The sequence below is a fragment of the Euprymna scolopes genome, chromosome 45 (genome assembly GCF_053919585.1).
Source record: "Euprymna scolopes isolate OS-2025 chromosome 45, ASM5391958v1, whole genome shotgun sequence".
In the NCBI taxonomy this organism is placed as follows: domain Eukaryota; kingdom Metazoa; phylum Mollusca; class Cephalopoda; order Sepiida; family Sepiolidae; genus Euprymna; species Euprymna scolopes.
This window is the reverse complement of record NC_136526.1, coordinates 61,288,810-61,308,337: the sequence shown is the minus strand read 5'-3', so window position 1 is coordinate 61,308,337 and position 19,528 is coordinate 61,288,810. Positions and strand designations below refer to the sequence as shown.

Genomic DNA, 19,528 nt, shown 5'->3' with positions numbered 1-19,528 from the left:
ATTGGGAGCAATTGTGCGCCCAAGTTATCTGTTGGAGAGATAGTACTTATTAAGACTCCCAACAAAACCAGACAATTTTAGAATCTTGGTGAAATAATTAAATTAATTACTGGAAGCGACAATAACGTTCATTCCGCGATTGTTCTTAAGGATGGGTGCGAACAGGTCCATTCCTTAAAAAGTCTTGTGCCCTTGGAAATTAAGGGTAATGATGATATTGCATCAACCGAGTTTATAGAAGAAGGAGGTCCCTTTTTCTGTTTAACCTGTTCTGTTCCTAATGATGGAACATCACCAATAGTGTGCTGCGATTCCTGCGACAGCTGGTACCATTTCAGCTGCATGAGAGTTAATCAGCAAGATGCCTTAGGGTAGTGGGTTTGTTCCAATTGTAAGGATGAAGCTCCTCAGTTAAATCTATATAATGGAAATTAGCTATTGTCTGGGTGCATGAGAATTTTGAAGTTTAAACTGAAAATTGACAGCAGACAGTGGCACGGATATATTAATATTAAAAAAGTTTAACTGAACTAAAATTATAATTATTGAAACTCCGTTTGAATTGTCAACAAACATATTAAGCTTAAGAAATTTAACTGAATGAAAACATTGAAATTATAAATTTGTCTGAGTTAAGATTTATGTTTATTGGATTAACTTGCTATTTGTAATTTCTTTTATTAATTAACTTGTATTGGGAAAAAGTAATGATTATCCATTACTTTTCCCTCTCCTCCTTGGCAGCGTGTGAGAAATTCCATATACAAATGCCATCTTTCTTTTAGCCCGGCCACACAGTTCTAGTAGCCGGTCTGTGATTGGTTAAAATTTGAATGTGTCAGGTGATTTGACTTGGCGTGTTTCTTGTATCATGCTATTATTTTTCAGTCTAGTGGAAACACGGTATCGGGAGAGACTCAACACAGCGATCCTCTCTTTCGAGGGAGCCAAGACAATTCCGTCATGAACACCTCTTGGTGAATGAAGGACATTTCTTCAAGCAGAGACAACTTATATTGCTTAATCTATCCAAATTCAAGAACTATTCTGCATGTCTATCTTCCAAATATGGGATCTTATCTCATTTCATATTGAGTCCCAAGGGGCTCACATTATGCCTGATTATAGGCGCCATCATTACCACCGTGTTCACCATGATCATCATGGATCCTTCCAAAGGAACAACGAACTAACATTCCAACAATAGGAATTCGAACTAAAGGATCCATGCGTATGCGAGCAAATTGGGCCACCGTTTTGCAAAAGGACTATACCAGAACCAAAGAACTTTCATTATTGTTACTTGGGAATAAATTTTGAGTTTAAAGGTATGACTTTTGTTTGTGGAATTCATTTGCTTCTGCAGGGATGAAATTGAGATGTGTGAGAAAGAAATTTCCTAAAATAATTTTTAATGGAAAATAATTTTGTTTCAATTTTTGTTCTAAAGAAAAAACACCCAAATTTTTTTTAACATAGTTAAAAAAATTAGAAAGTGTTTAAAAATTGTCGTTTTGTTTTATTTTGGATTTTTGAGCCATTATTAAGACTCTAAAAGTTACGTAAATTTTGGAATTTTTCATCTTCATCCCGTGACTGACTGACACCATACATAGATTTCTGTATTTTCTTTAAAAAGAAAAAAAATCTGTCTTAAGTGCCAACCTGAACAAGAACATTTTTATATAAAAATGCATGAATATTGAATTAATTTTATATACAAATGCATTAATATTGGATTAATTTTATATAAAAATTGATTAATATTAAATTAACTTTATATAAAACTGCATTAATATTGAATTCATTTTATATAAAAATGCATTAATATGAATTAATTTTAAATAAAAATGCATTAATATTGAATTAATTTTATGAAAATGCATTAATATTAAATTAATATTATATAAAATGTATTAATATTGAATTAATTTTATATAAAAATGAAATAATATTCAATTAATTTTATATAACAATGCATTAATATTGAATTAATTTTATAAAAAATACATTCATATTGAATTAATTTAATATAAAATGCATTAATATTGAACTAATTTTATATAAAATGCATTAAAATTGAACTAATTTTATATAAAAATGGATTAATATTGACCTAATTTTAAATAAAATGCATTAATATTGAATTAATCTTATATAAAAATGTATAAATATTGAATTAATTTCATATAAAAATGCATTAATATTGAATTAATTATATAGAAAAATGCATAAATATTGAATTAATTTTATAAAAATGCGTTAATATTTAATTAATTATATATAAAAATGCATTAATATTAAATTAATTTTATAAAAATGCATTAATATTGAATTAATTTTATATAAAAACACATTAATATTGAATTAATTTGATAAAAATGCATTAATATTGAATTAATTTTATATAAAAATACATTAATATTGAATTAATTTGATAAAAATGCATTAATATTGAATTAATTTTATATAAAAATACATTAATATTGAATTAATTTTATAAAAATGCATTAATATCGAATTAATTTTATATAAAATGCATTAATATTGAATTAATTTTATATAAAAATGCATTAATATTAAATTAATGTTATAAAAATGCATTAATATTGAATTAATTTTATATAAAAATACATTAATATTGAATTAATTTGATAAAAATGCATTAATATTGAATTAATTTTATATAAACATACATTAATATTGAATTAATTTTATAAAAATGCATAAATATCGAATTAATTTTATATAAAATGCATTAATATTGAATTAATTTTATATAAAAATGCATTAATATTGAATTAATTTTATATAAAAATGCATTTATATTGAATAAATTTTATATAAAAATGCGTTAATGTTGAACTAATTCTATATAAAAATGAATTAATATTGAATAAATTTTATATAAAAATGAATTAATGTTGAACTAATTCTATATAAAAATGAATTAATATTTAATAAGTCTTATATAAAAATGCATCAATATTCAATTAATTTTATATACAAATGCATTAATATTTAATTAATCTTATATAAAATGCATTTATATTCAATTAATTTTATAAAAATGCATTAATATTTAATAAATTTTATATAAAAATGGATTAATATTTAATAAATTTTATATAAAAATGCATTAATATTTAATAAATTTTATATAAAAATGGATTAATATTGAATTAATTTTATATAAAATGCATTAATATTGAATAAATTTTATGAAAATGTATTAATATTTAATTAATTTTATATAAAATTCATTAATATTGAATTAATTTTATATAAAATGCATTAATATTGAATTAATTTTATATAAAAATGAATTAATATTGAATTAATTTTAAATAAAATGCATTAATAGTGACCTAATTTAATATAAATATGCATTAAAATTGAGCTAATTTTATTTAAAATGCATTAATATTTTATTAATTTAATATAAAAATGCATTAATATTGAATTAATTTTATATAACAATGCATTAATATTGAATAATTATATAGAAAAATGCATTAATATCGAATTAATTTTATATAAAATGCATTAATATTTAATTAATTTTATATAAATATACATTAATATTGAATTAATTATATATAAAAATGCATTAATATTGAATTAATTTGATAAAAATGCATTAATATTGAATGAATTTTATAAAAATGCATTAATATTGAATTAATTTTATAAAAATGCATTAATATGGAATTAATTTTATAAAAATGCATTAATATTTAATTAATTTAATATAAAAATGCATTAATATTGAATTAATTTTATGAAAATCCACTAATATTGAATTAATTTTATATAAAAATGCATTACTATTGAATAAATTTTATATAAATATGCATTTATGTTGAACTAATTTTATATAAAACTGCATTAATATTGAATTAATTTTATAAAAAATCCATTAATATTGAATAAATTTTATATAAAAATTCATGAATGTTGAACTAATTCTATATAAAAATGAATTAATATTGAATAAGTCTTATATAAAAATGCATTAATATTGAATTAATTATTATACAAATGCATTAATATATAATTAATCTTATATAAAATGCATTTATATTCTATTAATTTTATAAAAATGCATTTATATTGAATTACTTTTTTATAAAATGCATTAATATTTAATAAATTTTATATAAAAATGGATTAATATTGAATTAATTTTATATAAAATGCATTTATATTGAATTAATTTTATAGAATAATGCATTAATATTGAATTCATTTTATATAAAATGCATTAATATTGAGTTAATTTTATATAAAAATACATTAATATTGAATTAATTTTAAATAAAATGCATTAATATTGAATTAATCTTATATAAAATGCATTAATATTGAGTTAATTTTATATAAAAATGCATTAATATTGAATAAATTTTATGAAAATGCATTAATATTGAATTAATATTATATAAAATGCATTAATATTGAATTAATTTTATATAAAAATGCATTAATATTGAATTAATTTGATATAAAATGCATTAATAGTGAACTAATTTTATATAAAAATGCATTAAAATTGAGCTAATTTTATATAAAAATGGATTAATATTGAATTAATTTTAAATAAAATGCATTAATATTGAATTAATTTTATATAAAAATGCATTAATATTTAATAATTATATAGAAAAATTCATTAATATCGAATTAATTTTATATACAAATGCATTAATATTTAATTAATCTTATATAAAATGCATTTATATTCAATTAATTTTATAAAAATGCATTAATATTTAATAAATTTTATATAAAAATGGATTAATATTTAATAAATTTTATATAAAAATGCATTAATATTTAATAAATTTTATATAAAAATGGATTAATATTGAATTAATTTTATATAAAATGCATTAATATTGAATAAATTTTATGAAAATGTATTAATATTTAATTAATTTTATATAAAATGCATTAATATTGAATTAATTTTATATAAAATGCATTAATATTGAATTAATTTTATATAAAAATGAATTAATATTGAATTAATTTTAAATAAAATGCATTAATAGTGACCTAATTTAATATAAATATGCATTAAAATTGAGCTAATTTTATTTAAAATGCATTAATATTTTATTAATTTAATATAAAAATGCATTAATATTGAATTAATTTTATATAACAATGCATTAATATTGAATAATTATATAGAAAAATGCATTAATATCGAATTTAGTTTATATAAAATGCATTAATATTTAATTAATTTTATATAAATATACATTAATATTGAATTTATTATATATAAAAATGCATTAATATTGAATTAATTTGATAAAAATGCATTAATATTGAATGAATTTTATAAAAATGCATTAATATTGAATTAATTTTATAAAAATGCATTAATATGGAATTAATTTTATAAAAATGCATTAATATTTAATTAATTTAATATAAAAATGCATTAATATTGAATTAATTTTATGAAAATCCACTAATATTGAATTAATTTTATATAAAAATGCATTACTATTGAATAAATTTTATATAAATATGCATTTATGTTGAACTAATTTTATATAAAACTGCATTAATATTGAATTAATTTTATAAAAAATCCATTAATATTGAATAAATTTTATATAAAAATTCATGAATGTTGAACTAATTCTATATAAAAATGAATTAATATTGAATAAGTCTTATATAAAAATGCATTAATATTGAATTAATTATTATACAAATGCATTAATATATAATTAATCTTATATAAAATGCATTTATATTCTATTAATTTTATAAAAATGCATTTATATTGAATTACTTTTTTATAAAATGCATTAATATTTAATAAATTTTATATAAAAATGGATTAATATTGAATTAATTTTATATAAAATGCATTTATATTGAATTAATTTTATAGAATAATGCATTAATATTGAATTCATTTTATATAAAATGCATTAATATTGAGTTAATTTTATATAAAAATACATTAATATTGAATTAATTTTAAATAAAATGCATTAATATTGAATTAATCTTATATAAAATGCATTAATATTGAGTTAATTTTATATAAAAATGCATTAATATTGAATAAATTTTATGAAAATGCATTAATATTGAATTAATATTATATAAAATGCATTAATATTGAATTAATTTTATATAAAAATGCATTAATATTGAATTAATTTGATATAAAATGCATTAATAGTGAACTAATTTTATATAAAAATGCATTAAAATTGAGCTAATTTTATATAAAAATGGATTAATATTGAATTAATTTTAAATAAAATGCATTAATATTGAATTAATTTTATATAAAAATGCATTAATATTTAATAATTATATAGAAAAATTCATTAATATCGAATTAATTTTATATACAAATGCATTAATATTGTATTAATTTGATAAAAATGCATTAATATGGAATTAATTTTATAAAAATGCATTAATATTGAATAATTTCATATAAAATACATTAATATTGAATTAATTTAATATAAAAATGCATTAATATTGAATTAATTTAATATAAAAATGCATTAATATTGAATTAATTTTATATAACAATGCATTAATATTGAATTAATTTTATGAAAATCCACTAATATTGAATTAATTTTATATAAAAATGCATTACTATTGAATAAATTTCATATAAAAAAGCATTAATGTTGAACTAATTTTATATAAAACTGCATTAATATTGAATTAATTTTATAAAAAATCCATTAATATTGAATTACTTTTATATAAAAATGCATTACTATTGAATAAATTTTATATAAAAATGCATTAATGTTGAAGTAATTGTATATAAAAATGCATTAATATTGAATAAATTTTATATAAAAATTCATTAATATTGAATTAATTTTATATAAAAATGGATTAATATTGAATTAATCTTATATAAAATACATTTATATTTAATTAATTTTATAAAATGCATTAATATTGAATTAATTTATATAAAAATGCATTAATATTGAATAAATTTTATATAAAAATGGATTTATATTGAGTTTATTTTATATAAAATGCATTAATATTGAATTAATTTTATAGAATAATGCATTAATATTGAATTAATTTTATATAAAATCCACTAATATTGAATTAATTTTATATAAAAATACATTAATATTGAATTAATTTTATATAAAAATACATTAATATTGAATTAATTTTATATAAAAATGCATTAGGCACCACCAAAACGGGGGGGGGAGCAGGTCAGTACTTTTTGACGGACCGTCTTTTTAAAAAGCTACCAGAAATCAGGTAATTATCCAATCAATAGGAAATTTTCAGCGATTATTAAGAGAAGAGTGAACTTTATAACAATGTACTTATTTTTCATAAATGCTATTTATATATATATACATATATATTCTTGCTTACAAAACCCCCCCTTGTTTTGAAGTGGGAACAAATATGCTTAAAATAATCATCTGAAGCCGAACACAACATACTGTGTTGTTGTAAGGGACAGAATTATAGATTTAAAAAAAAGAATTGTTTGCATACCTTATTTTGACGTCTTAATATCAGAACTTTGATTGTGTTTAATTATCCCGCTTTTGAGTTTTGAAGTGTGAAATTCGGTGAATATGTTAAGTAAAATAATTAATTAAAGTTAAGCAAAACAAAACAAAAAAAATTTTTAATATTTATACGAAAAATGCCATTTTAAAATTTTTGATAAATAAATTAACAATTTTTTTTTAGCGAGCCGAATAATGCATGACCATCATTAAACAGGGCATGCTTTGAAGAATCGACACAAAAAAAAATCGATAAATATTGTGCCCTTTGTGTTAAAAATAGCATCAATTTTTTCGATCAAGTTTGAAAACGTTTACCGCCTTTCAACTACGGTGGACCAAACGGGCTGAATTAATTTTTTTTTCTGCTTTAAATTGCCCCCCCCCATTTTGGGGAGCCTGCCCCCCACATACATACACATTAAAAATAAACTCATACAAATGGTCACCCATCTGGTACTGGCCAGCCTCAGCTTAATAATACATTGAAATTTTCGTCACTGAAAAATATTTTTGGGGGGCCTGTTTGGTCTTCCATAGTTTGCTTTTTATTAAATGCAAACGTAAACAGTGTCGATCTAGACTCTAGATCGACGCGAAATAACTGGTTGCCTATATGAATAAGTGGAATTATTTGAAATCCAGGTACTTATATTATAATATTTTTGCATATTCTCATAGAAAATCATCCTAAATCTTAGTTAGACAACAAATAAATAAATTAATTATTTCAAAAACCTTTTTTTTTTTTTTTTTAAATATTTATGTACATTTTTTGTGCAAGACAAAAAAATGTCAATTGTTAACTTTTTGGGAAAATTTAACATTTAAAATTTAATTAAAAATAGTAGAAAAAGTTTTACATTATTCTGTTTTCTATATGATAAAATTCAGGGTTTTATCATTCTGGAAAAAAAAGTTACTCAGAAATAATGGATTTTAATAAATGTAATTTCGTTTTAAAACAACAACAACTTCATTTTTCGGCCATTTTTGGCGGTACCTAAAATGCATAAATATTGAACTAATTGCATTACAACATTGCTTTTAAAGAGTTTTTTTTTAAGCGGCGTCATTTTCTTTTTTTTTTTTTTTCAGAGTTATAAAAAATTAAAATTACGATTTTCGTACATTTAAACAATTTCGTGCACAATTGATGAATGGGAAAAGTCGGTATTCTTCTAAAAACTTGGTTGACCAGATGTGAAATTAAAAAAAATCTAACAAAATAGAAGAGCGATAATAAAGGGAGGTAATTTTGTTAAAGAAAAAAGTCGTTTTCAATTTGGTCGATACGATGTGCTTTGCTTTGGTTAACCCAAAAATTAATTTATGATCTAAATACAGAAAAAGTAATTGATCTAGATATCGAAAATGAATTTCTTTCTGTAAATCAAAAACAACATTGGAAAGAAGAAAAATCTGGACAAAAGCAGTAAGTAATTTTATGACTTTTACGATATTATTTGTCATGTAACAAGAATTGATCACAAATTTATCGAAAAAAAACAAAAAACTACAGTGTTTGGAATTTGAATATTTTATTTTATAATCTTAAAATAACCTTCTATTGTTTAAATGAGGTTTAGACATTTTTTTACGGAGTTCAGATTAAAACACTTAAAAAAAATCTAGAATAGGGATAAACAAAAGCGTCGGTATTCTTTTGTTATGGCTTGTCTGTGCTGCTATTAAACACTTTTTTTTCGAGTGTATGGTGGACCAGTAGTATAATAAATCCAGATTTGTTAAAAGCCCGGTTTTTAATTCTATTAAATCTTTAGGCTTTATTTTTGAAATCTATCAATATTTATTTTCAATTAAAACCCATTTTATTTAACCAATTTCAGACTCTTTTTTATTATTATTATTATTAATCTTTATTTTTTTTATATTTAGATGAGTGTGAGTGCATAGAACTCAAACAATCACTAACAACTTTTTTTTTATTTTTTTATAAATAACAATATTTTATAAATGAAATAAGAATTAACATTTGGTAAACCAGAAGAACACCCGACTCAAATTCCACATTAATCGGTGTTTTAAAACTTGGTGTAACTGCTGTAAAAGCACTACTAAAAGAGAGAGTCTTGTTGATAAAAACGAAGGGATACCATGAAAAAAACGCAGATAGCAAAGAAAATACATTTGCATTCAAAATGAAGGACTACTACACATGAAAGGCGATATCACACACGAACTTACTAATCGATGCAGGGGCTACCTACTATATCATTATAGATGAAATGAAATTTTAAAAAATTCGACCCCAGGTTCCATTCAGATAACAACTCTATAGAGTTAGTGGATAGAATAAAAACCAGTGGCATAGTATTAAAAAGAGGAGACGCCAAAGTACGCTTACTGGACATGAATGGAAACTGTGTCACAGTTACCCTAAAAATAGTGTTATTGATACCCTCCTCTCTGCAAGACATATCGCCATCTTCTTGACAAACAATATGTATGGACAATCTCGTAAGTCTAGATGTAGATTTAAACCGACCTTGCTGAATAACTATCTTGCGTGCTTGACTTCCCATTAGTTTCTATCTGTAAATAAAAGAAATAAAGAAGATAAAAATAAGTGTGTTTTGCCAATATTAAGTTTGGAACGATGCATCATGCAAGCATGTTGCAAATTTAACAAAAAATATATATACCCACTTCCCGTTAAGAAGTGGGACACGTGATCAGATTTCACTGGACTAAGATTCATGACGTCAGCAGACAAAATTACATTAGTTAATAGGCCATCTATTACAATAGTTGTGGCTTAACCCCATTAGTTTCTATCTAAATAAAATAGTAAAAAAGAGAAAAATAGTGTTATGCCAGTATTAAGTTAAGAGCATATTTATCAGCCAAGGCGGATAACTCTGAATATAACAGTTATTTACTCTTCTCGTTTGTTCATTTTTTTCTTCATCCATTTATGATTAGTTTTTTTCTATTACATTTTCACCCCTAACAAGGCACATTGCCACTTTGGTGTAGAGGGCGACTATCAGGGACATGAGCCATTGGGGTACTATGTAGGGAGTTGGGCAGCAAGATTCTGGTTCACGTTACACAAACTTTTGCATTTCAGTACAGGTAGGGAAGCAGGGACCCGAAAGGGAATTTTTTTTATTTTTTATTTTTTTTTATTACTTTTTCACCCCAAACAAGGCGCATTGCCACTTTGGTGTAAGGGGCTACTATCAGGGGCAGCAACTACGGGGTCGCTATGTTGGGATTTGGGCAGCAAGATGTCGGTTCATGTTGTACTTGAACTTCTGTAGGTCAGTACAGTTGGGGAAGCAAAGAGTCTAGCGGTTCTGGGGAAGAAACTACTGGAGTAGAAAGATCTTTTGCATCTAGGGATCTCTACTGTGTGGGGATGGGATTAAGCTGCCTGTCGGGTTTGTCGAGGTGTCTACGTCATGGGGGCACAAGTGTCTGCAGTTTGTCAGAGCATTCACCATTAAAGTACTTGTAGAACAGGCAGAGGGATGCAACGTTTCGTCGATGGGACAGAGACTGAAGCTTAGATGCCAGTTCAGGGCCTATCAGATTGGCGACTCTTTTTTAACCTTGTCTAGGAGCGAGAGACTAGTAGCAGATGCACCAGCCCAAATGTGACAACAATACTCCATACATGGGCGAATGGTGGCCTTGTAGAGGTACAGGATACTTTCAGGTGTCAGTAGTTTTCTAGCACGGTAGAGAGAGCCTACCTTTTTTTGCAGCGGCCCTGGCAATGTTTTCAATATAATTGTTCCAACTCATGTTTCCTGTGAACGTTAGGCCAAGCAGTTTGAAAGATGTACTTTCGGACAGGGAGTCACTGGCCATTGCTATTGGTGGCAGAGAAGGTTTCTTGTAATTATTGAAGGAAACCAGTTTAGTCTTGGTAGCATTGAATGTGACCATCCATTTATGTCCCCATTCCACTACAGATTGGAGGTCATCCTTTAGTGTTTTTGCCATTTCTTTAGATATGTGTTTATTTGTTTTCCTCTCATGCCTGTTATAGAGTGTAGTATCATCAGCATATATACCCATCTCAGAGGCAGTTCTGTCGGGGAGGTCATTAATAAATATTAGGAACAATAGAGGTCACAGGATAGACCCCTGAGGCACTCTTGCATTTTATCCCACTGTTTAGACGTACAACCGTTGAAGACAACCTGGAGTTTTCTCTTATCTAAGAAGGACCTAATTATGTTAAGTATTCTACCAGTGATACCGTATGATTTAATTTTCCTGATGAGACCATTGTGCCATACCCTGTCAAAAACCTTAGATATATCTAGAGCTACCGCTCTGCCCTTCCCCGCTTTGTCCAGTGAATGGTATATATGTTCAGAGATTACAGTGAGGAGGTCAGCTGTGGAGGGGGTATGTCTAAATTTATATTGTTTGTCAGTCAGAAGTTTAGCATCTGTAAGGTACCGGACTAGAGCCTGGTTAATTATGGTCTCAAATATTTTGGCGAAAAGTGGGAGGAAGCTAATAGGGCAATAATTTGATGGGTCAGTTCTTTCGCCAGAGTTCTTGAATATTAGTACCACATTAGCAGTTTTCCAACAGCCCGGAAAGCAAGATACATTAAGGCATTTGTTGTAGATTTTGGAGAGAACTGGGGTTACTCGTGCTGAGCACTTTCTTAATAACACAGCTGGGATGAGATCAGGTCCACACGCTTTTGAAGTGTCAAGGTTTTTTATGATAGCGTGTACCTGAGCAGGGGTGATTTTTAGATCGTCTTGCGTGGCGTCTGTCTGCAAAGGAAAGTCAGGCAGGGGGTAGTTGGTAGGGTCCAGTGTGGAGTTCGAGGCAAACTGGCTGGCAAGCATATTAGCCTTGTCGGTTGCTGAGCAAACAACCTCGTGATTGTTGGTTAGCGGGGGAATTGTTGATTGCCCATTATTTACTACACTGTTGTAGATTTTCCAGAAGTCACGATTTCCTAATTTTTGTGCTTCGATGCATTTTTAGTGGTTTCAGTAAATTCTCTCTTAGCTGTCGCTATTTCTTTCTTAACGTTACTTCTAGCTTCTATATACTTCTGTTTGTTTGAACTGGACTTATGTCGGTAAAATCTGCGGTATGCATGCTGCCTTTGAGCAATGGCAGTTGCGCAAGCTGAAGTAAACCATTGGGGAGAGTGGGGCTTGCTATAAAATTTGCGCATGGGAACATGTGCTTCCATTGCTGTTTTGAACCATTCAGTGGTTTCATTTGCGCACTGTTCAGCAGGAAGAGAAAAAATATTTCCCCATGGAGTATCTCTGATAAGATCTCTGATGGCTTCCCAGTCAACCTTTTTATAATATCTCGTTGTTTGAGCACTGGCTCTTCAGTTTTGGGTCTAGAATTTAGGGCGATTTCTACCATTATCACTGCATTTTCAAAGTCTAGTAGTTCTGGGGAAGAAACTACTAGAGTAGAAGCTTTCTTACATCTAGGGATCTCTACTGTGTAGTGGTGGCATGTAGCTACCTGTTGGGTTTGTCAGGAGTATTTATATCTAGGGGATATAAGTGCTTGCAGTTCGTCAGAGCATTCGCCATTAAAATACTTGTAGAACAGGCAGAGAGATGCAACATTTCGTCCGTGAGACACAGGCTGAAGCTTAGATGACAGTTCAGGACCTATCAGGTTGGCGACTCTCTTTTGAACCCTTTCCAGGAGCGAGCGACTAGCAATAGATGTTTACATTTTGACTATGTGATAACCATGTGCTGCCACTCAACAACCACAGACGTCATTGTTGTTTTTGTGGTTTTCTTTTTATTTGCTCTTGTAGTCATTTTTTCGTCTCTCACATTAGCATCTGCAGTGAAGTGTGCTTATAAGAATATAAAATAAAACAAGGAATTTTATGAATATGAAAAACTATGTAAATGTTGGTGACGTCATTCCCTTTATTTGATTTATTATGAAAAAACACATATTCTTTTATTTGATTTGTTTTTATTAATAAATGAAACGAACATACAGATTCTGTATCACACTCTTTTGTAGAAATTACTATGAGCAATTTTTAACCTAGACGTCATAACCAACATGCTGGCGAGAATATAAAGTTTGTGCTAGTGTTACAATCTAAGATTTAAAAAAATCTTTATGAAATCATTAAGTATATCTTTATATGAAGAATGAAAACGCGATTTTGCTAGAATACAAATATTAATTATGTGGTGTTTGTGGTTGTATAAATGTCAAAGAAGACAGTAACAATTAAGTATTAACGAAAATACATAAACTCTCTGGTAAACAACTTCTCGTTACCCGGAAATGACGTCATAGACGGAAGTAACGTCATTGAATAGTTTCTTATTCCTTGTAATAGGAGTGCATCCCCAACAAATGACAATTTTCATAACAATCATAATTGTTTGAACGATTGAAGTTTTTGCATACACATTGTAATAACGAGATTGCATGTTAACAGGGTTGCAAGTTTTGCTTATGATGTTGCAGATTTTACAGTAATACAATATTGAACATGAGTTGAGATGTTGTGTTTCTGTCGAGCAAGAAAATCATTTAATAAAGTGCTGCTGATTATACGGTTTTTAGTATTAAGCTGTGTAATAATCACTACATAGTATCAGAAGATTTTATTTCTTGTCTTGATTTAATGCATATCAGCTATTATTTATGTAGATTTGTATAATTTTATTTTTATTCACAGGTAACAGTTACAGTGGCCAATCTATATGATTAAGTTGAAAAATATTTTATTATTTCTTGATTTTATTTAATGAAAGTAAATCACTTGATGAAGATTTGATGATTATAATTTTTTGATTATTAAACGTTTAATAATTACTAAATAGTATCAGAACATTTTAGTTTTTTACTTGATTTAAAGCATATCAGTTATTTTTTAAATAACATTTGTATAATTTTACTTTTTTGACAGGTAAAATTAACAGTGGAGAAAAAACTTACATTAAAAATATTTTATTCTTCTGAACTGAGTTGATCATTTCTTTTTCATTAAAGAATATTCATGAATCAACTTGAAGAAATGAAACAAACAAAAGAACATATGTTGAAGTAAACATAATTATAGAAAATGAACTTGTCATAAAATTTGTTGCATTTTTATTTACAAAAACATTTTATAACATTGAAAACAAATGATATTACTGTGAAATTCTTCGTTTTACATTTTCAATAAGTTTAGTGTGTGATAAATTCTTTTAACAAATTCTATTTTTGCCTTCAAACAGTTTTGCATAAAACACTGGAGAGAAACTTATTCTTGTAAAGCTTTAAATTTTCACTGTTTATCGCGGTTTTAACAAAGTTTAACAAAATATAAACAAAAAAGTTCACGATTATAAATTATAAATCGCAAAATTTAAACGAAAACTGTTGAGAAATGTGTTAAATGTTTTCGGTATTTCTCTTACAAAAACTACTGAAAAAAATAAAAGTGTGAAAAGGCATCTTCAAACAATCCTAAAGCAACAAAGAAACCTTATTCTTGCAAAGTGTGTGGCAAAGCATTTTAAAAAAATTATAGACCACATGCAGATGGAATGGAAATATTATTTTGTAAAGTTTGTGGTTCAATATTTTTAACTCATCGTTTGAAAGCCACTTGGCAAAACACATGGGACATAAACTTCATTTTTGTGAAGTAAACTTTATGGCATCTTTAAATAATTATGTAGTAAGGCGCACATGAGAACAGACATGGAATAGAAATGTTATTCTTGTAAAGTTGTGTGGCATAACATTTACAAGCAAATCTCATGTTATGACACACATGCACACACTGGAGAGAAACCTTTTTGTGTAAAGTTTGTGATTTACAACTAATACTGGAGTAAAATCACACATGAGAACACACACTGGAGAGAGGGGAAAAACTTGAATGCCTACTAGACACTGCCCTCGAGTGTCTAAGGTCTCTGTACAGGGGGTTGTCAGAACAATCTGGCATGAGGATACTTTTTCCATAGAAGTAAACCCTGACCAAATATTCAAAATCACATTTTGTATTCACAGCCAAATAAGATCTCCTCACTATGCCTAACCCACATTATCTTTTACGAGGAATGGTGCACCTTCTCCAAGTGATGTTACCTCAAGTAATAGCACGAAACTGGATACTCCACCAGACTAGATAAATTCTTGTCCTAGAATTTAGTAAGACCAAAAGACCAAAATAAAAGATATAATACAATATATGAAAATGGTTAATGAGGGAGAGGGAAATTATGTTCTCAACTTCTTTATTAACTTAGTGTTTGAGAAGTAAATAACTAAAGTGGAACATTCGAATATCTATGTATCTCATATAGACTTCAAGTGTTAGCCCCAGGTTGTGGGCCTCTTAATTTCTTAGAACTTCGACTGAAGTAAAATTAAACAACAAAAGAGAGAAACTATATTCTTGTGAAGTGTGTGGTGAAGCATTTAACCACAAATCTAGTGTTACAATACACATGCTAAAAACACACATTGGAGACAAATCTTCTCCCTGTAAAATGCATAAAAAAACATTTGTAACCAATGCTGAGGAAACATCACACACGAGAACACACACAAAAGACAAACGTTTTTCTTGTGAAGTGTGTGGAAAAACATTTAAAACCAAACCTGATGCTACGATACATATGCGAAGAACACACACTGGAGAGAAACCTTTTTCGTGTAAATGTTGTGATAAAGCATTTCCAACCAAAGCGGAGTTAAAATTACATGTTAGAACACACACTGGAGAAAAACCTTATGCATGCAAAGTGTGTGGAAAAGCATTTACAACTAATACTGGGATAAAATCACACATGAGAACACACACTGGAGAGAAACCGTTTTCTTGTGAAGTGTGTGGTAAAGCATTTGCTACATCATCTACTGCTATAAGACACATGCGAAGAATACACACAGGAGAGAAACGTTTTTCTTGTAAAACGTGTGGTAAAACGTTTGTAACTAATTCTGAGGTAACATCACACATGCGAACACACACTAAGGAGAATCGTTATTTATGTGAAGTGTGTGACGAAGCATTGACAACTAGTACTGAGTTAAAATCACACATGAGAACACACACTGGAAACAAACCTTATTCATGTAAAGTTTGTGGTAAAGCATTTACTACATCATCTAATGCTATGAAACACATGCGAAGAATACACATTGGAGACAAACGTTTTAATTGTGAAGTGTGTGGTAAAACATTTGTAACCAATGCTGAGGTAACATCACATATGCGAACACACACAAAGGAGAAACCTTATTCATGTGAAGTGTGTAACAAAGCTTTTAACCACAAATCTAGTGTTACAATACACATGCTAAAAACACACATTGGAGACAAATCTTCTCCCTGTAAAATGCATGAAAAAACATGTGTAACCAATGCTGAGGAAACACCACACACGAGAACACACAGGAAAGACAAACGTTTTTCTTGTGAAGTGTGTGGAAAAACATTTACAAACAAATCTGATGCTACGATACATATGCGAAGAACACACACTGGAGAGAAACCTTTTTCATGTAAATGTTGTGATAAAGCATTTCCAACCAATACTGAGTTAAAATCACACGTTAGAACACACACTGGAGAAAAACCTTATGCATGCAAAGTGTGTGGAAAAGCATTTACACACGAATCGGTTGTTGCTATGCATATTCGAAGAGAACACACTGGGGGGAAACCTTTTTCTTGTAATGGGTGTAATAAAATGTTTGCAACAAGTACTCATTCAAAAATCCACATGAGAACCCACACTGGAGAAAAACCTTATGCATGTGACGTGTGTGGCAAAGCGTTTGCTTCTATTACCATGTTAAAATCACACATGAGAACACACACTGGAGAGAAACCATTTTCTTGTGAAGTGTGTGGTAAAGCATTTGCTACATCATCTACTGCTATAAGACACATGCGAAGAATTCACACAGGAGAGAAACGTTTTTCTTGTAAAACGTGTGGTAAAACATTTGTAACCAATGCTGAGGTCACATCACACATGCGAATACACACTAAAGAGACCCCTTATTCTTGTGAAGAATGTGGAAAAACATTTACAAAACAATCTCTTGCTGTGAAACACATGCGAAGAATACATAGCGGCGAGTAACGTTTATTTCTTGTAAAATGTGTGATAAATTATTCGTAAATAATGTTAACTTAAAATTACACATGAGAACACACACGGTCGTCATACTGGAGAATACTGCTGCAGTATATCATGAACCAGCAACATATATTTAAAGAATGAACGCAATGGAGTACATATAAATAAAGATAACAGAAAGGAAAAATGGTAGAATCAAGATAAGAGTGCAGGGAAGTTAACCAGGAGTATATAGACATGGATGATTCACTCCAATAGCTCAAGAGTGGAAGACTACTGTATGATGAGGAAAGACTCATTGTAGCCAGTCAAGATCAGAGCTTACTCACAAATGGATTTTAAAAATGGCTGACCTACAAACAAATAATCAGTGTAGATTCTACCGATCATCAATTAAGAGCCTATCTGAGTGTGTCTACCTTATTGGCATTTGACCTTTACACTGTCTCCACCAACAAAGTATGTAAATACCTTCATTGAAAAATATATGGAGAGATACAGCTTGGCAGACTGTGAAACGTCAGGGATCATGAAACATTACCCATAACATCAAACAGAAAAGTAACAGTGTTCTATAAAAAAAGACATACATGCAGATACATAAAAGACAAGAATATCTATTCTGACATTGTAATATGGAACAAGCCCGAAAGAACAGCACTCATTATCAATCTCACTATCCCAAATGATTATGGCTTTAATAGAGCTGAACGGGGAAAGACAACAAAATATTAGGACTTAAATAATGATTTAAAAACGATATAATCTTTTAAAGAAATCAACATTACACCAGTTCTGACAGAAGCAACTGATCGATTGAAAAATTCTAAAGAAATACCTGGAAACAATCCCTGGAAAACGAAGATGGCATAAAATACAGATTGTAGCCATGGGGATCACAACTAAAATTCTAAAAATAAAACAAGATATGAATTAAAATTCTAATAAAATCAAGTATTATCTCCAGGACTGAACCCCTTAATCTCTTAAAACTAGCCAAAGTAAATAAAAAGGTGAGGAAAAATTATTTATTAGAAATATGGAAAAACATTTAGACAAAAATCTCATGCTGAGAAATTTTTTTATGTGTTTGCTAAATCATCTGTAACAAATATTACCGTTAAAATATACATGTGAACGCATTGGAGAAAAACGCATTTTTATAAAGTATTTGATAAAACGTAACCAACACTGTTATATATAATTTACAACTCATAAGATAACAGTATGTGAAGTATGTTCAAATGCATTTACATTACAATCTGATGCTATGAAACACATGCTAAGAACACACTGTGATAAAACATTTGCAACTCCCGAAGAAAAAGCATTTTCAGGTAAAGTGTGGGAAATACATAATTCTTGTGAAGTGTGTGTCAATACGTTTACAAATCAATCTGATGCGGAAACACATTTTCTCCAAGTTGTATTATCTTAAGTATCACTATGAAAGAGGCCACTCCACCAGACAAGATAGAAATTCTTGTCCTGGAATCCAGTAAGATAAATAGAGTACAGTTTATGTATACTATAACACATTTAAATGTTTAATTGAGGAAAGAAAAATTATTTTAATAACTTTTACTAAAAAGTGAAATAGGAGTTTACTGGAATATTAACACCAGGAAACGTGCATTTTTATTTGTGATGACAGCCGTTATTTGTGTGGTAAAGCAATTACATTTTAATTTTTAATTGTTAAAAATATAAGAACAGTTAACACTAACACTATTAACTACGTGACAAAGGGATAATATCACCAAATACCAGAGTTTCATGTGTGGCATTAAAAGAAACTAGAATTTTAAGATCTTTATCACAAAGTTCGTGGTCATCATCTTTTCCAATTATTCTTCAGCTAATTTACATTGAGAA

The 19,528-nt window shown here is 27.5% G+C and overlaps 2 protein-coding genes across 2 annotated transcripts in view; both read left to right on the top strand.

Moving 5' to 3' along the window:
* LOC145269814 (uncharacterized) overlaps positions 1–19,528 on the top strand; it is a 211,995-nt gene that overhangs the window by 160,472 nt on the left and 31,995 nt on the right. The window lies entirely within an intron of this gene.
* LOC145269810 (uncharacterized) lies at positions 15,878–17,792 on the top strand. Its single transcript, XM_080125524.1, has one exon. The coding sequence runs from the start codon at positions 16,010–16,012 to the stop codon at positions 17,654–17,656; it is 1,647 nt and encodes a 548-aa protein (XP_079981650.1). The 5' UTR covers positions 15,878–16,009; the 3' UTR covers positions 17,657–17,792.